The sequence below is a fragment of the Metopolophium dirhodum genome, chromosome 1 (genome assembly GCF_019925205.1).
Source record: "Metopolophium dirhodum isolate CAU chromosome 1, ASM1992520v1, whole genome shotgun sequence".
In the NCBI taxonomy this organism is placed as follows: Eukaryota; Metazoa; Arthropoda; class Insecta; order Hemiptera; family Aphididae; genus Metopolophium; species Metopolophium dirhodum.
Genome location: NC_083560.1, coordinates 24,102,288 through 24,126,531, shown reverse-complemented (window position 1 = coordinate 24,126,531; position 24,244 = coordinate 24,102,288). Strand labels below are relative to the sequence as shown.

Genomic DNA, 24,244 nt, shown 5'->3' with positions numbered 1-24,244 from the left:
TTATACACATCCGTGAACGCACAGATTTTATTGTTCACTACATTCAAATAAAGACCCAGCGCACGTCTTAAGGTACTGTTAAATTTATATTACCTCCTCTCATCTGCTCAACATAGTCAGTGTCTCCCGACTATTGTGTATTGCTGTCCTGGAGTCCACGTCACGATCAATGAGAGTGCCGACGCGTAAGTCCGCCAGCAACACATACGTTGTGTGAGAGGCCGCCCAGGTCGTCCAGGTCGACCCCTACCGAGTGCTCCAGTTCAGCGTCCTCTCAAGCCCTCATTAGGATTAAGTAGTCTTAAGTATTCTCCCTGATTTTGTGAGCTCTGTGGTCATTGCACCAAACCGAATCGATCACAGAGACACCCCCCCCCCCCCCCCATAATTAACTTGCACCATCGTCATTCCTCGTTAGATCCCTCCCGCTCCTCGTCGTTGTCGTCGTCGTCGTCGTGCGTAGAATTGCCTATCCACCATAAGATCAGACGAAGGCACGTTTAGTAGCCTACCCAGCGAAATTGCCGGCGTTAGTGATTACTTGGGCCTACTTAATTCGAGAAATTGTGCTCGGGCATCACCGAGTGGTCCTTCGGGTAGCCCCTGCTTTGGGCGTTAACACCCGGCAAAACCGGGACGTATGGCAACCCTACATAGACTATGATACAACTAATGGAAATTTAAAAATTTAACTACATTCATATAAAATGAGGTGATTAGAACCATATTGAAAATATTATTTTCACAATTTAGACTATATTTTTTCAATACAATATTATTTTATTCTTAATTTTACTATACCTTGTATAATATGCATATAACTGATATGTCTTATTTTTATGATTTACCTTTTAAAAGGTTATTTTTTTTTTAATTTTTATTAAAAACTATTTCACATTAGTTTTGAGTAACTGTAGCAAGTTAATAATAATAATTTTAAATATACATAGTGCCTAACCTATAAGTATACATCTAACATATTGTATTTTTTAAATGCATACTAATTGTACAACTTTTTTCACTTATATTATTTAATTAAAAACAACTTAATTCAAAATTGCAAATCTCACATATTACCCTATTTTATATATTTTATAACCACTTAAAAAAATTAAAATAAGGATACAGTTTATGAAATTTTATATAGTTACTTACATTGAAGTATTTTATAATAGAGAATCTGATATTTTCATTTGTAAGGCATAACTGCCACATATAATCAACACATTAAATAATTGATAACATTTACCATAGGATTTGATAAAAAAAAAAAATTTTATTTTTTGAGCACATGTAATCTTTATTCACATTATAATAGTCAAACACCATTTTATATTTCAAGATTCATATTTCAAATCTTTCTTCATAGAACTGAATAACAATTTGAGGCCACTTTAAATTAGCCTCTTTAGCTGGGATTAAATCGAGTTCTTTTACTCCTCTCCACTTCATTAAAAATATCAATTGGCCACTAGCATCAGTTGCACCCATAATTCTTTCTGGAATTTTCATAATTGGTAATTCGTCATTGTCCGAGTCATAATTGTCAATTACATTGTTCTTTTTATTCCTGATCTTACGATGACCTTTTAATAACCCAACAGTTTTAACCATTGAAGTTGAAAGTGTACGTTTATAGCCACTGCCACCACGCCCAACTTTTTCCGTTCTTTTTCTTTCCGTTTCTTCGTACTCGTTTATTAAGTCTTTGCAATCAAGATTTTCGAGGGGTTCCCAAGTATTATGATGATGATTGTAGCCATCCCATTTAAGTAAATATTCTATTTGATTGTTTCTTGTACGTTTATCTAAAACTTTTTCCACAGAATATTCCTCTTCTGCAGCAGTACCACTAGGTTCTATGTTTGCAACGGCTTCTCTAGTTCTGGAACAAAAATACATTAATATGTTAATGATAATAAATCAAAAGAGATATATAATTTATTTTAAATAACTTGGAAAAATGATGACACCAAAAAACATCACGTAAATTGTTATCCATAGGACATTACTTTAAGTATGTCAGCAAATAAGCATTATTTCAAATAAACACTGAAATTATTGGTATATCATATTTTTTATTTTTTATTGAAGAGGACGCTACACAGACATTTGTTGTCTCCGATCTACAAGCTTGTAACAATCCGAATCTTACGCCCAGCAGATCACAATTAGCTCCGTTAGTTCAAAAATTAAGGTTAATTGACCTCTTATACAGTTTAGAGGTAAGATTATTATCTAGGGCATCTCATAATCCTTTTATCATATTTTAATTTTGAAGCAAGATATGAGTATTTTAAGATAAACAAACAATTTACAGTTTTATAATACTGATTAATCTCTTTAAAATTAAAATATAAAGGTAAAACTGGCTTCTCCTAGGCTTTTTGTTATATTTTAATTTAGGTAAATTCCCTCTAATTTTTAAACTAACGGAGCTAAACTTGATCTGCTAAATGTAAAATTTGCGCACTTTTATGAGACAACAAATGTATTATACATTGTTAAAATTAACAAATGATATAGTACAACAAATCCCAAACGTAAACAATTTTCCATAATATAGTGCTACACCTAATGATGAAGAAAATGAAAGTTAATCATCATACCTATTATTGTATCATTAAATATTATACATCTAATGAATATTCAGTACCTTCCACGGTTTTAAGATTGATTTAAATATTTAAAAGTTTCAATATAGGAACTTAATTAAATTTAAGCTTTACTCAACAAATAGGTTATATTATGTTTAAAGTGTGCTTAAATTTTAGTGATAGAGTACTAGGGTAGTATTACATAATATAAGACTTATTCAAATCCTTGTTTGTTCCAACAATTTAAAATTTGGGGTTGTAATATTTTGTATTTTTTTTTTTTAACTATTCAAAATTAAGTATTGGTATCACAAAAATATAATTGCTAGTGGGCAATCCTATGTGAAAACTCCCGAAATCCTGGTGGGCCGATCCACTCTTGAGTATAAACCACGTGCGAAAAAATATGAACCACAGAAAATATTACGTTCAATTACTAACAAAAAATAAATATTATTCCAAGTTAAATAATACTTTGATTGATTTACATATAATTGTTTGTTATTTAAATAGTTAATAATTTGCAAGTATGCTTGTATTGAAAAAATAAAATAAAAATGAAGTTAAACCTTAAAATGAAAATCATACATTCCAAGTAAAATATTGCTTTTACGACACCATTTTAGTTGCATAATATGATTGTTTGTTATTTAAATAGTTAATAATAAAAGATAGCAGCACCACACTACTAGTAGGTAACACGAAAACGAATGAAAATACATTCATAATATTGAAAAACCACAATTATTTAATTTATTGTTTAATTGACTTCAACCTTTATTCAAAACAATCGTCTTTTGGATCGCCGACAGTCCGCACACAACATTATAGGTAATGTATTTATTTTTTATTTGTAAGCGAACGCGGGGATGCGTGCGCGCGAACAGTTTGACGGCGGTAACGTACGCGTATTCTCATATTCTCAATATTGTTTTTCGGGCTGTGCGCAAACTACGTAGGTGTAAGATACAAACATTAGACCATAAACAGTTGATATCCACCGTATATTCCAACTGGTTTTCGTAATTTTTCAAATGTTATTCCGTAACCAGCATATAATATTTGGACGATGGCGGCGGCGTCAGTTGCTTTTGCGGTGAAGGGGAAGGGTGAGGTGTATCTGAGCGTTTGTGTATGGGTCACGTTTTTAATGTTTTCATTAGATTTCGCGAAAATGTACTCTCGATGATATGGAAACAGTGAGCGCAAACGATGAAATCCGCTTTTAAAAACCGTGTACGCGCGTGAATATTAGTTGACACTCACCTTGAAAACATATCGAAGGAATGAATCGACCGGAAACAAATGCTCAGCGTCGGGAAAATACCTTTCAACCACTCGGCGGGATTCGTAAGGACAGAGGTGCGTAGCCACAGGAACGACGGCGACTGCTTCGGCTGCGTTTTAATGTGGTTAGCTGTTTGGTACTGTTGAGGAGTGGTGATGAGCGGACAGACAACAGACGACGAGCGAGGAGCAATAAGTGAAACGACAGACCCAACAATGGAACAGCGACGCCCGAATGGAAGAAAATAAATCGACAACAGTCGTCATGGTCGACATGATAGCGGTAGTGGTTACGTTTACGAACTAAGACGTTGTATATTATACCGTACATAGTAATACGGTGTCTTAGGGGCGATTTGTTTACATCATGTTATCATGTTATCAAAAAAAAAAAATATTTTAAATTTCCAACTCAAAATAACTTGCACACTTTACGTATTTTGACAATATCTGAAGTTTAAATACTTATAAAAAAATTGTGATTATGGATTTTAAATACTTTTCAAATAATATCATTGTAACAATATATTGAGAGCCTTGTATTAAATTTTCAGCCATTTTACCAAACAAATAAAATTTTATTGACATTCACAGAAAAAAGAAACCTATTGAACAATTTTATTTTTGTGTTTTTTTAATATATTTAGATTTCTTTAAGTATAACTTTAATCCAAAGTTATTAAAATTGAAAACCATTGCTAAACATCTATTATTTTACATGCCTTTGGGAATTTGTCATAATTATATATAAAAAACAGCTAAATATTCAAAAATATCAAAAGCTTATAAAGTTCAATTAATAGGTAATCGATTTTGTAATCGTGATTGGAAACTCAGAAATCACACCGCCAAACCGATTTGACTTCGCTACCTACTCTTAGTATAATTTATACCACCTATGCCCTACTCTTCCAACCTATAGCCGCTATTGGTGTAACATTTTTGTTATTGTTTATATTTTTAATTTAATATATTGATTTTAGAGATGGTGCGGACTAATTTATTTGAAGAACGTGTATGCTTTCATAGTTATCTCTGACATATTTTACGCCATTGTTTTTAGGCCCTTGGAGTTAAATATTTATAGTTAATATAGATTTATCATGTATAGGTAGTTAAATATTGAATTTATTTGATGTACAAGGGTACACTCAGGATTTTGATTTTTTTTCTTGGGTAGACTCACATTTTCCTATACTTTCCTAACATACAAAACGTAATCAATTAGAACTAATTTTTAATAATAATTTTTTTAAATTTAATTGTTACAAATTAGTTTTTTTCGGAATAACTGAATAAGTGTTTATTATATTAAGAATAAGTAAGAAACTAATTTAATTTAGATTTTAAACTAATAATCAAATTTGAACACGCATATGTAATAAACACAACATAAACATTTAATAAACTGTGAACTGTCTAAATTATAAAACATATTCATACCACAGACAGTCTCGACAGTCATAATATTATTATTGTTCAGTTATCGAACAAAGGCGATGGCTACGCCTTTATATACCGCCTATACATCTATGAAAATGACTTTTAACAAAAAAAATTAATCGTCAATTATTGCCACAAACTTTATCATGTAGGTACAATTGTTAATGTGTACCATATATATGTAAATTTCTAATCATACTCCATGAAATCAAAAATTATAATTTTGGAACATTTTCACTTAGTGGTTTTACAATGGTGTTTATTTTATTTTTTTATCCTGTACCTATACAAAATTTCTACCAGAAAGAGTGCTTCGATTTCAACATAATATATAACCTTATCTTTTAGATAATTGGATCAAGACGGTATTTTAAAGAGGCATTTTGTTTAAATTTAATTTAATTAAGTTATAAAATTAAAAATTGTATATTGTTATCTTATTAAATGTGATAACACAGTAAAAAAATAATACTTAACTAATTTATAGGTAAATCAGTTTATACAAAATAAAATAAAATTAATAAAAAAAGAATATAATATTATATAGTACTATAGTACTAATACAATATATTGTCACATATTGATCATACTTTAAATGATAAAATATAACATATAACATCACAGTAGCTACTATAAACTTGTGTATAAATCTACATTGACATATTAAAATTTATTGATAAAGCAATTTATGTATGGTTTTTTGGGTTTTTTTTATGCTTTTTGAAAGCTTTCTATTTAACAACTGTAAATTTCGTTACACCAATCATTTAAATGGAATCTCCATAAAATTCTCTATCGATAAACTTTAGATTTCACCATTTCTCGTTCTCCTATGTGTGATTAATCTCATGCACAAACAGACGACCACAATAGTTTTGAATAGAGTATATACCTAATATTATAATATACATCTGTTATTTATTAGTTTAGTAAACGTTTATACCTATTGTCCAGCGTTAGTAAACTTCAAGACATCAGACATGTCATATTATCGTATTATAACAAAATACATTTATTTTAATTATAATTATTTTCGAAACGCATACATTACCTTTGATGATTGAAATTTAAAGTTCATCAATTATTTAAACAATTGTTCATGTTGAACACCCTTAAATAGATTTCTTATGTGATCATATGAATAGGTAACTACTTCTAGGAAAACTACTGGCAATCTGGCATAGAATGTTGTATGCTGCTGGCGTAATTACCAAATGCAAAAAACGTATCTAAATATGTACATAATAGTTTTTAAGTTCAATAAATCCATTATAAGTTGTATATGACGTTCACATAAGATAATATTATACTTTTAAGTTCCCAAACGTTTCGGTTTAGGCCCTTCTAAAACGTACTCCCGAAGTCGGAGGTCCTCGAACCCCCCCCCCCCCCCCCCCCTTCCTTTGGAAAAGGTTTATTTAGCCGTTTTTGTAGTCGGCTGTTATAGAGGACTTTGCGCTGTATCGATGGGTATCGAGATCGAGGTCATCCGACTTTTGGTTCGGGAGTTAAGATTTTTCGTGTATTTTTTGTACTTAGAAAATTACGTAGTTACGTGTATTTTGGATTTTGGGTTTTCGTTTGATCACTACGAAACTCGAGATTCTGTTCTTTCGGTGTACGAGGATTCAAAAAGGCCCTATGATCAAAATACGTACGACTACTATTTCGCCCATAATCGGAGTAGGTTGAAGGTTTCATAAAGATAGGACTTTTATTGAATGATTTATGTTTTTAGATAGGTTTTTCAAATTCGTATTATATCGAAAACCTAAATCCATCAATAAAAGTCCTATCTTTATGAAACCTTCAAGGATCGAAGCAGAAGCGTACGTAGATAATTTTCCAGCTAGTAAAAGTTTTTTATCACAATTATTAAGAAGGTAAATTACGTGTTCAAAATTTAAATTTTTCAAAAAAAAAAATTGGCGGGAAATTTTGTTTTTCTAATTTATCCTACTTAAAATTGATACGCGGCTTTTTTTAGAACAGAAATATGATCTAGAGTTCTCACTACATTGAACCTCAAAGATTTCAAGACGATACAACCAATATTGAAGGAGCTAGTACTTCGAAATGTACATCCAGCCGTTCCAATTTTGTGTTGTTAGCTAAAATGTATATATATGAGTGAATTTATCTATTATTTTATTCTAATATACCTATCGATTTACAATAATAAATAATGAGCTACACGTCTACTAAAATAAATGCGAAAAAAAATTTCAAAATAATTATTACTTAGAACATTAAACAGACGTATACCATAATAGGAAACGTATGGTTATACGAATAATCACATAATGCGTTTTTCAACATTTGTTACTTCGATTATGGGTGAAATAATAGTCGTACGTATTTCGATCATAGGACCTTTTTGAATCCTCGTGCACCAAAAGAACAGAATCTCGAGTTTCGTAGTGATCAAACGAAAACCCAAAATCTAAAATAAAAATAAATAATAGAGGCTCCTGATATATCGTTCTAATAGCAGTTGAAAAATATTAAAAATACATAGGCACCATTTTTTTTATAAGCATTTAAAGTTCAAATTTATAATTTATTAATTATTTTGTAGTTAAAAATGTATAAAATGTTTAACTTTTATGGCTAAGGATTGAAAATTTTAAACAAGGTTCCACGTAAATAGGTTATATATAAATTACTTTATTCACAATAATATCATGAAATATACTTGGTAATATCATAGGCTGACTGACCCGTTTTCCCTCAGAACTGTTTTTCTTATACAATTATATTAAATCATTGAATTCAAATTTAACACCATCCATTACAGTGACCCACTTGTAACCTACTGTACAGCAGAGCAACATCCACTTATCCACAATATAAAAATATAGCCTCAATTAGACATTTTTTATGGGGCCAAGTAGTTAGGCTATTTTAATTTTTTTTTTTTGATTTTCCGGTGAAAACAATTGGGAGTTTTAATAATAATCTATAATATTGAGATGAAATTTAATATGTACACTATAAATCAAATTTCAATAAAATTTACCAATTTTACCTTTAATTATTTAAGGGGCAGTTTCTATTCTCGTCAAAGTCACCTGGGATCCATGTGTTAGTTGTAAATGATTATAATAGTGAGGGAGGTTCAATGAATGCTGATCTCATACATACATGTAGCGTTTGAAGTATATGGTTGAAATATCATTTTGAAATATTTCACAAAAACGTGAAACATTGAAATTCTTTTTACACAAATAAAAACACAATTTTTTTTTTTAACACAATGTCCAGAGTTTTAAATTCTAGTGTAAGAATTCAGTAGGTAAACATACTTGTTTTATTTAAACATTAAAATATTTAAAAATTTGAATACCATTTTAAATGTATTATACCAAAGGTTAGGTATATATTTAGGTACCATACAATTATGAAGGTGATTTATGACAATTATATGTAAATATAAAACTTATTTAAAAATAAAACAAAATTTATTTATTTATTAAAATACCGAAACATTTTTTTTTTAAATTTCATGAAATTTTACTATATACATGATACATGCACAAGTCAATAACTCTATTGCAATATAAGATTTACTCTATGAACTTTACAGTAACTTATTTATTGGTTTAACAAAATTAAAGTTTTTAACGTTGTCTAATTTTAATTTTGAAAAAAAATTAGTTATGGCTCACAAATTTTAAGTAGTAAGAATATAATAGCAAAATAGCATATAGTATCTCTTAGTAGGTACCTTTAACTTTATAGTGTATAATATTTTTTTACCATATAAGTAGCCAAGTAGGTACATTTTGGTAATAAAAAAAAACATATTGATAAGAATAGGTAAAATTGCTTAATTTATTAAGTCTTGTAATCATAATTATAGTAACGAACTTCTATAAGCTATTGACTATTGATTCATTTTATACCTATTCATTTTTTCACAAAGACGTACAATCAACAACATGTAAACGTTTGTTCCTGGGTACAACTGTTCAAATCAACTAAAGAACCAGCATAGTCAGCACAAGATACGCAACATACTGAAGTACCTATAACTTTGTCAACAACTCTTGTCTGCGGTGCAACCATAACAATGCAAAAAAACCTAAATTTCAACAAACACAGAAAGGGAGTTAAATAAATATAAAATATATCTTAGAGTATACTATCTTCTTTTATCACTTGGCATGTTATGATTAAATCACCAATCATTCCTACCCTACTAAATAAATATTATATTATACCTATGTATATATTATATAATAAATAAATATATGTGTGGGCATATATTATAAAGACTCTTATTAATATTAATATGTTATTAATAGATAGCTGCATAAACATATTGACTGTATTATATCAGTGTATCAGGTTTTTAAAACATAACCTTATGTTAAAAAAAAAATTCAAATTACGACATAAATATCTGAATTTATAATAATCTACAATTAAAATAATAATAAAATAATAACCTACCCTCACTGATGTAATTTAGTTAATTTATTTTTCACTTGTTAAAAAAGCTTGAAAATTCAATCCAAGGTTCCTCATAAATTATATTAATAATAGTTCAAAAATATTATAAAGACACACAAGCATAATTATTTTTCATATGCATTTAAAATTTTTAAAAGCAATAATTATTTATAAGTTGTTTATGCTATTATTTTTTAAACAATTCATACTATGTTTACTTACTTACAGTGCATTTTACACTGTATTTTTTGAAACATTTAAAGTAAGTACATTTACAAAAATACAGGAGATATGAAATACAGTTGAATTTGTATAGGTTTATTAATATTTTAAGAAACAACTGAATAATTTATTTTGCAGGGCTATTACAAGTTTGGGTGGAGGCGAGCTAAGCTAAGGGGCTATAACAAAAACAAGTACCATAATATTTTCCATATTATTTTAATTCTGCAATTAGAAATTGGTGTGAAAGGTCAGCCACATTGCCGGGTAATGTTATTGTGGTTTCCAAATACATGGTACTTCGATAATTCGAATAGGTATGAGTCGATTTATGATGACTTGAATTTACGATGACTCGAAAGGATTTTTCAGGCTATGCATTTCAATGCAGAAAAATGTCCATAGAGCGTATGCGAACGTAGATGCATAGTAGTGGTAAGTGGTAAGTATTATGTAGTAGTAGGTGATAAGTGATTCCTATCTAAGTAGTATTAGTAGTCCCACTTCAAACAAATTTAATCTCATTTAATTTTAAACTTTAATTGAAAACGTAAAAACGGGATTCATCTAATAATTATTGTAGTTAAATGAAAAATTAAAAATATTAAATGTTCCGTACGATCTATAGAAATTCTTCTGCTAGATTCAAATATTTTAACAGATTTAAAATCAGACTACGTTAAGTTGGTAACTTTGGTTTTCTCAAAACAATAATTGTGTTGTAATAAAATTTATACAGTGAATTAAAAATTTTAATATAGTGATATCGAGTTATTGACAAGTGCATGTGTGTACGAGATTGTAATTTAGCGGCAGGTATACACATTGAACCCCACTCACGCTAATAATTTGAGTTAGAATTTATAGTATACTATAAGAAAATTGTAAAATATACATTTTAATTATCAAAATATTCGAAAATATGTAAAAAATTATATTTTTTATTATATCTACATACAACTTAGTATTTGTTTACATCAAAATCGGCAACTATTAATTAATAATTGATTATTATTTATTATAAGTAGATAGTTATTAATACATTTAATATTGCTGTAATGATAAGTTTTTCAAATTTTGAACCATGATTATGATTTATGACTTATTTTGCTGTGTGCCTGTCACGATTAAAGATATATCGGTTGCACATCGCCCTATAATAAACAGCTTTCAGATCGATTTACAAAGTGACTGCATTAAACAGCTAAAAAAATTAACTACTTGATGTCAACATTCTACCATATGTGTCGATATTTAGAACTAAATTATACACATAATATATAATATCTATAATCAGTTAATTGTAATACTACCACTTGGAACGCTAATGGTTAATTTTTGCTAGTCAACCTGTACAAGCTGACAACCTGTTTATCTTTAATCGTGGTGCGATAGCGCGGTAACGGTGGCGTCTCCGGTCGTGGCTAACCTCCCAGTGCGCATATGAGACCATTATGTTATCTGTGTTGTTGTGTTAAATAATTATTCCAATTGTTGAATATTTGGAATTTGCATGTGAAAACTAAATAATTTTTCAATAATAAGTTATTAGTTTTTTACTGTTCTTCCATTTGTATAATTTTAATCAAAATGTATACAAATCAGTACATTCAAAAATATCAGCAATTATGTCCATCTAATAACAATCAAATGTACAATTATAACCAACAACAGGCTTACAGCACTCCACAACCAACTCGAACAGCTGCAACATTTATAAGGCCAACAGTACCTGGCAAACAGCCACAAGCATCAACTCCTGACAAAAAGGTTACAAGTATATGGATGGGGCGCGTATGTTTTGTGAAATAATAAGTAATTTATAATCATTACCTACCTACGAAGTACATATTATTATTCTAGGTGGAACCTTATATGACTGAAAGTTTCATCACAGGTGCATTTCAAAAGATGGGAGAATATCCAACGAATGTTAAGTTGATGCCTAATAAAAATACTGGGGAAATTGCTGGCTACGCATTTGTTGATTTCTATGATCCAGTATCTGTTATGCATAAACTCAATGGAAAATATATACCTGGTACTATTCCAGTAAGTTGTGATTTTGGTTTTTAGTTATCTTGTTTAGTAATCATTGAGCCAAGTCTAGTGGTAAATTTACTATTGAAAAATTAGCAAAAACAAGGGATTTATTTATACATATATTTATATATCTATGTATATACGATATATTTAGTTAATTGTACCTATATACAAGAAGTAGCGACACTTAACCAGCACTTTAGTAAGAGGTCATCATTTTCAAAATACTTATAATATTATATTGTTAGGGGCGGGAAAATATGACACTCAAACTCTTGAATAACAATATTTATACAGTAGAGGCAGTAAGTTGGTGTGGTAATTAGGCTTAATAGTTATCATGACTAGCGACTACCTATATAATTGTTCAGTAAATTCAATTTTGTTATTGCAACTACCGCAGGTTAACTGCATTGCCTATATGATTTTAAATCTACAAAATAAAATAGTATAAGTATGTCTGCCCAACAAAACATAAATCATAATAAATGCTTGCTGCTAGATATGTTATGTCACTTAATTAATTTCAATTTTAATCAGATGGAAATCCATCTATACTCCGAATAAAAATCTGCTTTGGAATATGAAATTAAAAATGTATATTTAAATATAAGTATAATATAAAGAATTATACAATACATTTTTGTTTGTAAACAACACATTTTTGTTCAACATTGTGTAATATTAAAGATGAATTAAATATAAATAATTATTTTTTAAATGTGAAATAGTGTAAATAACTGTTTTTAAACAATTAATACTCCTTAGATATTTGTTGGAAATAAAGTTTATAGAATTTAGAATTTCATAAATATTTTGTATAAATATTGTTTACAGCCTGTTAAATTCAAACTCAATCATGCTGGAAGTCCTGGAAAAACTACTGCAAGCGATAGAGATTTTTCTGTGTGGTTAGGTAAACTAAGCCCAGGTGTAGATGACTATCAGTTATTTAAGACGTTTGCTTGTCGCTATTCATCTATACGTACAGCTAAAGGTAATAATGATAGCTTGTAATAATACGATTGCCATACATAGGTACTTAAAAATTCTATTTATAAATCGCATTTTCATTATAATAGTAGTTTAATATGCAGTTATAATTTTTCAGTGGTCTTGGACAGTGCTGGTTTCAGTAAAGGATATGGTTTTATTAATTTTGGCAGTGAAGAAGAGCAAAAACACTGTCTTAACAATATGAACGGTTTTTCAGGCCTTGGTTCTAAACCCATTATGGTTAGCAGTGTCATACCAAAATCAAAACTTCCTGTGTAAGATTGCTTATTTTTTTTTTAATTAACTTCACAATACAATTTCAAATGTATAACAATAAAGTATTCAATACTACTTTAACAAATAATAATATCAATTTGTTAATTTGAAACTATAAGCACTTTAAAGGGATGTCTAAATTAATTACTTGCATACTCTGTTATTAAACTGTAAGTGTTTTACTAATGAATTAACTATTGTGGTAAGGTCCTCTTTGTATTCTAATAACATAAATTTCACAGTTTTGTACACAACTCTATTATCTACTCGCTGTAGTTCCCACACGGTAGTTAGTAATAGGTCCCCTCCGCCCCGTCATAAATAATTTTCCCATAGAAACACGAAATGTATAAATATTAAAATTAAAATAATTACTAAATTATGATTAAAATCATTAAAAATACTAATATTATTTTTAATTCTTTAAAAATTTGCTAAATTATTTTTTTATTTTATTAAAATATAATAGGTACTTGCCAGTTACATATTATGCAATAGGAACATTAGGTACAATAAGTTGTATTGATATCCCGGAGATGGCCACTAACCCTAATTTATAAAGCTAATTCGAGGCGGGCCACATTATAAAGCTTTGTTTATAAAATTAAGACACAATTTTGGGTAGTTTTCTTCCGGAACATGTGCTCCACAATTTTGGCTACACATAATAAAAATCACAGCTACCGCTGCTGTTTTAATCTATAATATCGACTGTAATGAAAACAAAACTAACGGTGATGAAAACGCTATCTTACAATTCTTACGGAATAATATTCATTAATTTTAGTCTAAGCTTAGTTCAAAAGCCACACGAAACTAGTTTAAGATACGCATGCAGCTTGCGAGCTTCGTTTGGGCACTCCTGTTATATCCTTTGCTCCTAAAAAATTATGTATTCTACTGGTACTTAAGTAATTGTGATTTAATGGTATTTTTATAAATGAATAATAATTAATTATGATAATTAGGTATAATAAAAGTTGAATAATAAAAAAAAAAATTTGAAAGAGCTATAAATATTTTATTTAACTAATTATATTATTTATTATTTATTATTTTAAGGTAGGTATAAAAAAGTTAAGTAATTTCATAGATTTGGTTAAGGTATTAAAAAAATAAATTTGCGTTATGCTATTTTATTACAATTTTAATTTTAATTTTGTGATAATTGATTAGTTTAAAATACTACTGTAGTGTAATTGAAATATGAAATCCAGTACTATTATTTAATTTATTGTTTCAGTGCTTCAAATGACTCTGAAGGATGGAAGGTCAGTCAAGATGATGAACAATATTTTGAAACTGCTACTGGCATCATGCATCTCGCATCTCGCTCAATCTGGAAAGAGACCGCAAAGTAAAAAAATGAATTGAATGTTCTAAATGGCGACGACTCAACACTATAGAAGATATTTAAATGATATTAATAATAATAACAATATAAAGTATTTAGATACATTTTCAAGTTTATTTTAACATTTCAGATTGGTGTTCTAATTTATGAATCATATTTTTAAATCATTCCTACCAATCATGTTTTTATAATGTAATAAAAATAATAACTTTGTGTCAATTATTGTAGTATATGTTTTTTTAATATTAATTATTTGATTAAAATTATAAAACAATGAGTCTTTTAAAATATCTGTTGCAAAAATGAATTATACAATTGCATAAGTTTAAAATAGACAACAGAGTGGATAAGTTACACTCGATTTCTCATGTAACAATTATTTTCTTATTTTATTGTAATTAAAAAACGAATGACTGTAGATAGTTGAAAATTTCACTGAATGTTTATATTAGCATAAAAAAGCGTGAATATTTAATATAAGGCTACTGATATATCGTTCTAGTAGCAGTTGAAAAATATTAAAAATACATAGGCACCATTTTTTTTATAAGCATTTAAGTTCAAATTTTGACAACTTTTATCAAATTTATAATTTATTAATTATTTTGTAGTTAAAAATGTATAAAATGTTTAACTTTTATGGCTAAGGATTGAACATTTTAAACAAGGCTCCACGTAAATAGATTATATATAAATTACTTTATTCGCAATAATATCATGCAATATACTTGGTAATATCATAGGCTGACTGACCGTTTTCGCTCAGATTCGTTTTTCTTATACAATGATATTATATCATTGAATTCAAATTTTACACCATACATTACAGTGACCCATTTGTAACCTACTGTACAGCAGAGTGACATCCACTCATCCACTTTTTTTTTAAATGTACTTTAAGTGTTTCGAAAATTACAGTGTAAAATGCACTGTAGTAAACTTATAAAATATAAATTGTTTAAAAAATAATAGCATAAACAACTTAAAAATAATAATCGCTGTTAAATTTTTTTTTGATTTTCTTACTTAACTTGAAAAAATTGCGTGTAGTAATATACTATATAGTATATATCACATAAAGTATATTATAGTTATATGTATGGGCGAAGTGGGGTCCATACGCAGTAGCATTTAATGGCTAGGTTTTCATGAAATACCACCATTATAATCACCATTGTACTACTTTAACGCTAACATATACAGTTTGTAACGGGACTATTTGACAAATATACCAACGTTTGTTATGACAATTTGTTAAATAGTCCTGTTACAACTTATATGAACAAGAGGCGGTGATTGCTAATTGAATGGAAATAGGAGACACACTGCGTGGAAACGCGATGGTAAATAGTTACTAGTTAGGATAGACGCAATTGGTATTTGTTAAGATATAATATCGTTTTGTCTTTGAATCACCTGTCATTAAATTGTAAAAACTAAAATGTTTCTGCATACATCAAAATTATATTACAGACGACTCCGTTTAGCAGCAGTGGAAATTTAAACGGTCGTTTCGAAGACAATAATATAGATGATCGAACTGCAGACGAACAAACTACGAAAAATCGACATTTAATTTTGTTGCATGTAAGTCATATTATTTTCGTCTAATATAATATTAAAATAAATTAATAAGATCGAATTTAAATCATTTTTGGAGAATTATACCGATCAAGCCATTTATGACAAATCTACTCGGAGAAAATAAAATTTAAATTATTGGTTTGAAGAAACTTTAACAAAAATAAAAAACAACGTTTCAAGACAAGAAAATATGACAAAATAACTACAGACGTCGAAGGTTACCATATTGGAAATGGGATTATTGGATTATTAGGTAAATGCGGACAAGCCTGGCCAAACAAAGGTTTATTGAATTGTAAAATATTAGATAGTGCCAATTTCTTTACCATATGTAAATAATTTTATAGACCTCTTCATCTTTTGTGGCTCGATGACATAAATATTTATAATATTTATTTATCAAATTTTTCAAAAGATAAAATTCATGCATCGTTTTCTTTTTTCTAATTGTAGATAATATATATTGATTGTATTTAAATATTTAATTAAATAACTTACTTATTTAATTTGGCTTATACTAAATTTTGTATCATAGAATTCATTTCGTCGAAGCTGTATCGTTTTTTGCGAGGTTTTTTGCCAGGTTTATCTTTATAATATAAATCGAGTTTTGTATGAAATTCATTTTTTTTGTCAAACGATATTATTTTATTTATTTATTAACAAAGTATATATTATATAAAAATATAATATGCACTCTCTATACATTATATATTTATACTCTTATACATTTATACATAAACATTAAACATGTGTGTATCAAAAAGTGGACTTTCAAAAATATCAATTCAATCCTTTAGGTCCTGAGCCCACGCATAACTGGCAAACCATATTTATGTATTATTTTTTAATTAAATAAATATTATTATTTTTTGGTACCTACTATTGTACTAATATAGTATATTTTATAGAAAGAACAAATAAAAACCTAAATCCCCAGCTATGGTTGCTGTAATTAAGATAATATTAAGTACTTTGTAATAAACACTAATATTGCAAAAATATATTGTAATAATGCAGTTTAGTTTGATATTTAAACCTATTGGTATATTTCAACGAGGTAAGTAGAATGGTGCAATCAGAATTTGGAACAAATGCATTTTACCAACCCCTTCACGGTTTTCAATATTTTTAATTTCAAAACGATTAATTTCTTATGATTAAAACGATGGTGTATTTTTTTTTTTACCGGAAACTATTATTTTAGAAGTTATAGCCTTCCAAAGTTTGCGATTTAACATTTATGTGCTTTCGTACTTAACTGCCATGCGCAGCGCCTATAACAAATTTTATTTTTTTTTTATGTAGGGTTTATCAGCCTGTCATCTATCTGAAGATAATTGCTTTTTAACAACATTGTTTAATTCCGAGGCCTGGTAAACGGTCACTTTGTACGGACCATTGTTCAAAATGTATAACGCGGACACTTTGTACGGTCGGGTAAAAAGGTACTTTGCAGAACGCGGACACTTTGTACTATTATATACATAAAGTATATATATTATAAATATAAGTTATATACCTAAGTTAGCAAGTAAATAATACTATATATTATATATGACAAATTTTACTAAAAATTTTATAAATACATTTTATATAATCTGGGGAATCTCATGGGTACATATACATTTCACAATCGCGATATCTACGTTAAATACTTGTCATTTGCGTTTATCGTTGAAATGCATTTCACTAAGACACACTGTCACATGATAACTGTCACAACCGACATCTTCACGAGTTAGGTGTAATAAACGTAATAAATCGAGTTTTTAATGACATCCAGATTCAAGGTAGCTTTTTTCATTTATGCCAGTCTGTATGGCGACAAATTCAGCAACTTGGATTAGTAAAATTGTATAAAGAAAATGAACGGATTTCCAAAGAATGTAGATAAATGACTTCATTGGCGTTTTTACCTATTGACGACCTTTTGGTCGAAATTAGTCATAGAAACAATTTACTTTTTATTTTTAGTTTTTCTATTTTAATAATTTACATTATAATTTATAATATTATATATACTTACTACTTAGGTATATAACCTATATTTATAATATGTATACTTTATGTATATAATAGTACAAAGTGTCCGCGTTTCGCACTTTTAATGCTCGACCGTACAAAGTGACCTAGAACCCCGAGGCCTACCTAACGTGGTTTTACATAACAAATCGAGGGATATTTTCGATTTTTTTGACCGAGCGCAGCGTAGTTTGCAACAGTTCAGCCGATGAAAAATGTAGCATATTGAGTATTTATCGGTTACAATAATATAAACTGAAAACATCGATTAGCTATAACTTCAAAACTAAATTCGGGCCCCAAATTTTATTTCACCAACATTTTTTTTCACCAGAAAAATGTCCCACAACTTGTTAAAATACGTAAAAGAAAAAAAATTAAAATTTGTTATAGGCGCTGCGCGTAGCAGTCAAGAAGCGTTGCGCGGAAGCACATAAAAGTAAAATCTCAAACTTTGGAAGGCTATAACTTTTAAAATAATAGTTTCCGGTAAAAAAATGTACGGTAATTTACACCGTTGTTTTAACCATAAAAAAACAAGTCAATTAGAAAAAAAAATTGAAAATCGTGAGGGATTGGTAAAGTGCATTTGTTCCCACCATTTTCAAATGGAACAAAAGCAGTTTAGTCACAATTTTTTTATAAGCATTTAAAGTTCAAATTTTCACAAAAATCACAAAAATATTGGTTATTTATTAGTTCCATCAAAAGAACTTTATGAAACAATTTATCAGGTAAGTAATTGGAACAATTTTATCTTTAAAAAACTGATACCAAATATTAGGTACACTTTTTAAAACAGATTGAAGACGCTATTTGTCAAAAAACTTACTACTGGACGTCTGAACATCTGCACAATGATTTACTTTTCAGTGTAATGAAGCATCTTGTGACAGAATCAAACATTACCTATATCATTCGAATGTGAAGAAAATTCCAGAGAAATGACCCGATGCATAATTATGTTTTAGAGCAGAATGTGTTTGTATGCAATGAAGCGAATTCTGTTAGAGAAATAAATAAAAAACATAACAATTTATACAAACAATCAGAACTGTGTTAGTTTAAAACGCAGTTGCTTACTAAATAAGTTAAATGTGCTTTATAGTAAAAGTTTTTTAATTTTTTTTTATTTTTAAAATGATCAGTTGTTTATGCGTTTACACAAATAATACCAAAATACCAAATGAGTTTTTAAAAAATATAACATATTTATATATACGTAATTTAAGTTAAAATCTTAACTTGAGTTTCCTAACTTCGTATATGAATCATGAATGAGTACAGATGAGTACCTACGTATTAAGTCATATATTAACTATGTACAGCGTAGCGCACGTTTCTAATAATATTTGAAAATATAACTAATAAGGCAATTGGTATATAATATCATGCGGAGGTCATTGCAAAAGCGTAGTGAAAATAATTAAACTATAGAAGGTGTCGTCATACGTATCTTCCCTGGAAAGCTAACACCCATACGAAGGATACGAGTCGACCAGCATACCAAGTACGAGACCCGAACTCTGTCTCATGACAAAGCTTACCCATTCCAAAGGACTCGATCATATATATAGAAGCCCAGGACAAGAGCTCGTCAAACGGTTTAGGGACATTCAGAGTCAGGTCGTAACACCACTCACAGTTTAAATTCTATATTAGAGTCGTAACACTACTCTTCTACACCATAAATTATAATATTGTAATTTTGTACTTCGTTAATAAACATTCATCATAACCTAGTACATCACGTATTCATTTCTGCGTTGATGTATATATCGACGTCGGTTGGGACGTAACACGGCCATTACAATAACTTATTAGTATAGGCCTTCGAATACTGTGGCGCTCTTGATGGATTCTATTTCAACTAAGACGCTGTGACGAGTGTTATCACCTTATCTTTTCTACATCGTGATTAGTCGTAAATACCCGATGAAAATAATGTAATCCTCGTAAACTTATTTTATTATTTTATTTAAAAATCACGTTTTCATAATATTAACTACTTAAGCTTAGATTCTTAACGACACGTTAAGAAGTAATTTAATAGTATGCATTGAGGATGGAGCGATAGTTGCCGTTTAATTCATACTTTGTTGTCTTGACGAGTTTCTCAAGTAGGTACTATTTGGTACAATCGTCTTTTAATTTTTTTATTGAAGGTACGTACTATGTTTTTGAATTATTGATTACCAAAATGACCGAGTGATTTAGACTGTAACGTTATTTTGTTTATTAACCGATTCTCGCCTTGTTATGACTTCTTAATTACTATTTTTATCAAATACTGTAAATTTCACTTTGTCCATATGTATTTATGTATTAATTAATATGTATGCTGTGTCTATTGGAAACTTGCATACTGAGCAGCTCGATTTTATTTTATTTAATGTTAATAAAAGTTGTTTCTCCCTCCCTACTTTTTGTAATAGCTCAATTGGTCTCAACAATACATTCTAAAAGCTAATTTAAACCATAAACTTAAAATATATTATTAGTCTATGATGCAGTATTATATGATTCAAATTTCAAACTACGATGCAGGCTTTCAATACAGGAAGCTCGTGTAATCTCTAGATTCTATACAGATCCATATATAATATATCATACATAGGGTACATTTTCATTTAATTAGTATAATCGACCAGTAACAGTATAAACTGATGTTTAATGTTATTTTATATTATAAATATATTTTGCATAGGAAGTTAATTTGTTATAAGTATGAACATATTAATATTAAGCATAAACAGCTAAACAATAACATTATTGTCAAAGCAGGATCATATACTTTAGATACTGTGTCTGATCAGATATACCGTATTGTAATGTGGAAACTAGACAACATACGTTGTTTGACCACCAAGAAGTAGGAGTGAGATAAGATAGTATGTATGAGATTCTGAAATCGAATTCAGTTTAGAACATAGCTGCTCTTAGAACTTACATTGTTCTAGAATAGGTAAATAATCTTTAAATAATAGTTAACAGATTTATAATAAATTACAAAATCATAAAAGTACATTTTAAAACTGTTAGACGTTAGTTATACCTAGTGATGTAAGAATACTGTATTTTATTTTTAATTGTATAATACCTGTATAACATAGTATTTTACAAAAACTGTATGGAGTTTAGATAATTGTTAAATATATAGCTACCAGAGTGTAATAAGAATGTAATATCAATAATATTCCAGTTTATTGATGAATAAGTTATGTAATGGCAGTCTGGTAATAAATTAATAACTAATAGTAAATACGTATATGAAAATGTATTGGATTTGGTTCTAAGTTTTGAATATTAGGTTTTAATATTAGCAGTAATTTTAATTAGTACTTATGTAATGATTTAATTAGTAAGTGTTTACTTTGGTTACTGGCTACTCAACTAGTAAGTCTAGACCCCAAACACTATAGTTCTAATAAAAACAAACTTTAACAAAAAAAGAGAACAAATTTATTGTAAAATACAGAAAATTAATAGCTTTTTTTAAACATTTTCTGGAACTTTTGAAACAATTTATCAGAAAAATATTAATAATTAAATATAAAATATATAATAACAAATAATATAAAATAACCATTTATAATCTTTTTCCTATGATCGTGACTACCACCTACCAATAACCATGTAACATGTATGGCCGTGCTCCGTTGTTGTATAACTGTTATCAGTTGAAACATTATATATTCTATATATTTCGTAGTATAACCAAAAAATTTAAAAATTATATAATCACAGTCTTTTTAAAAGATATTTTATGTTCAAATTTGAATGAAATTAATAATTATATTATTAATTACCTACCTTTTGATAGTACTTATTATTTTTATTAGAACGTATCTTATGATTTTTAACATTGTCTCTAACATGTGTTTAATATTAGTCTCTATTTATGCATTTTAAGCATAGATAATAATAAGATTTATGTAACTATAATAATAAGTTTTTTAAAATTTTTTTTTTCAGATTATACATTAATTGTTGTGGTACTTAATATATCAGACAACATGGTAAATGTGCAGTTCTTAGGGAATGAAAATTGTGAAGTAAATATATATGATTAATAATTGGTTTAATTTATATATAACTTACATCAAGATCTATTCAGAATCAGAATCTATAATTCTGTTTTGATAAAAAAAAGTCCTTAAACCGAACGGTTGTAAATAAAATTATTATACAAAATATATCATGTTAACACTAGCTAAGTTAGCATATTATTCTTGCGACAAAAGTCAGAGACACTGGTATAACACTGTCCCCAAGAATATTATCAAAATCAATATTAAAAGTTGTTGTGATGATCTTATTCAAATAACCAAGGGGACAAAACAAATCCATAGATTAAATACTTTAGTATGTGCCAGAGCCGCAAAATATGGACATTTGGACTGTTTGAAATTTGCTCGTTTGATGCAATTTTCTTGGGACACTAGGACATGTTCTACTGCGGCCGAAAATGGGCATTTGGATTGTTTAATATATTCTCATGAAAACGGCTGTGCCTGGGACAAATACACATGTTCTAATGCTGCGCGTAATGGTGATATAAATTGTTTGAAATACGCACATGAAAACAATTGTCTGTGGAACTTCAGTACAACAGACAGTGCTGCAAAAGGTGGACATTTAGAGTGTTTAAAATATGCTCACACACATGGATGTCCATGGAATGAAAGAACATGTATGCTGGCAGCTTTTAATGGACATTTGGAATGCTTAAAGTATTGTTTTGAAAATGGATGTTTGTGGAACGAAGACACTTGTACATTCTCAGCGTATAATGGACATATTAACTGTTTGAAATATGCACATGAAAATGGTTGCAGATGGGACGCTTATACCTGTTCTCAAGCTGCATCGGGTGGACAATTAAAGTGTTTGACATATGCTCATGAAAATGGTTGCAGATGGGATATAAATACAAGCTACAAAGCGGCAGAGAGAGGACATTTGGATTGTTTGAAGTATGCTTATGAAAATGGATGTCCATTTAATCTAATTTATACAATTGAATAAATATTCTATACCAATGTAAGTGTACAAACAAGTAAATATTTTTGTTATATACCATTGAGTTATTTTGTATATGTATATAGTACTATATTCTATACTCAATATTCATGACATATAACTCTAACATGATTAAGAAAGGTGTTTAAAATTAAATAATTTAGTTATTTTTAGATATTGCAATACTACTATTATAATGTACTTTTATTTATTATTATCGTACTGAACTGTATTATATTCATTGTAAATTTGAAATATTTAAATAAAGTTATTAATATAAAATATATTGTATGGATTAGGTACTAGCGTACTGTACTTTAAAAACATGTAAAGATAATATAACATCTACTGTTATCAATAAATGTATACTTCATTATGATATTCAATGTTTGGTAGCACCAGCCATTATAGTACTAGACAGAGCATCAAAACAATTCACCGATGGGTAGTGTGGTTTCATGCTTTAGAGTTTGCAGTAATACAGTTATTGTAATAATAAAAAATTCTTAGGCGCATGTGTAATGAAGTGTGGTATCACCAGAACAGTGCACTCACATCTGGCCTCTGGAACTACATGCATAATCTGTCTATTAGTATAAGATCTATGGGTATCACAGTATTTTTATTAACAACTATTAAATAATACAAGATGGATAAAACTTTTTGGATTTATCCTTAGTGGTATCTAACAATAATTGACAAGGTTTAAATGGTTGACCATAATTATTGTTTTGGAATGTTTGCATTTTTGACACAAGCTTATTAGCACCATACCAATCAACCCATCTGAATGGACCACTAGTAAACGGAGGAAATCCAAGACCAAACACAGCACCAATATCACATTCAGTCTGAAACATTTGATCGCATCATAAATAATAATAAAATACATTATAATATATTTCTTTTGATATTTTCTAATAATTTTATTCTTCTAAAA

General features: G+C 28.7%; 3 protein-coding genes across 4 annotated transcripts; 2 read left to right on the top strand and 1 right to left on the bottom strand.

The window, feature by feature from the left end:
- Positions 1 to 1,344: 1,344 nt before the first annotated feature.
- Positions 1,345 to 4,124, bottom strand: LOC132934732 (chromobox protein homolog 5-like). The gene is made up of 2 exons (XM_061001072.1): positions 3,864 to 4,124; positions 1,345 to 1,885 (listed from the first exon to the last, which is right to left on the bottom strand). Exons 1-2 carry the CDS (start codon positions 3,872 to 3,874, stop codon positions 1,345 to 1,347), a joined length of 552 nt encoding a protein of 183 aa, XP_060857055.1. The 5' UTR covers positions 3,875 to 4,124.
- A 7,335-nt stretch (positions 4,125 to 11,459) lies between these two features.
- LOC132936894 (tRNA selenocysteine 1-associated protein 1-like) lies at positions 11,460 to 14,837 on the top strand. Its single transcript, XM_061003697.1, is given in 6 exon segments — positions 11,460 to 11,798; positions 11,868 to 12,056; positions 12,885 to 13,044; positions 13,159 to 13,318; positions 14,563 to 14,621; positions 14,624 to 14,837. Coding segments are annotated over 6 exon segments (837 nt in total). The 5' UTR covers positions 11,460 to 11,594; the 3' UTR covers positions 14,689 to 14,837.
- Positions 14,838 to 20,228: 5,391 nt separating this feature from the next.
- On the top strand, positions 20,229 to 23,479 carry LOC132936357 (uncharacterized). Of its 2 annotated transcripts, none has more exons than XM_061003076.1 (2): positions 20,229 to 20,402; positions 22,258 to 23,479. In XM_061003076.1, exon 2 carries the CDS (start codon positions 22,483 to 22,485, stop codon positions 23,308 to 23,310), a length of 828 nt encoding a protein of 275 aa, XP_060859059.1. In that variant the 5' UTR covers positions 20,229 to 20,402; positions 22,258 to 22,482; the 3' UTR covers positions 23,311 to 23,479. The 2 variants fall into 2 exon arrangements, with proteins under 2 accessions (XP_060859059.1, XP_060859058.1); XM_061003075.1 differs by having other exon boundaries at positions 20,229 to 20,447.
- Positions 23,480 to 24,244: the final 765 nt, after the last annotated feature.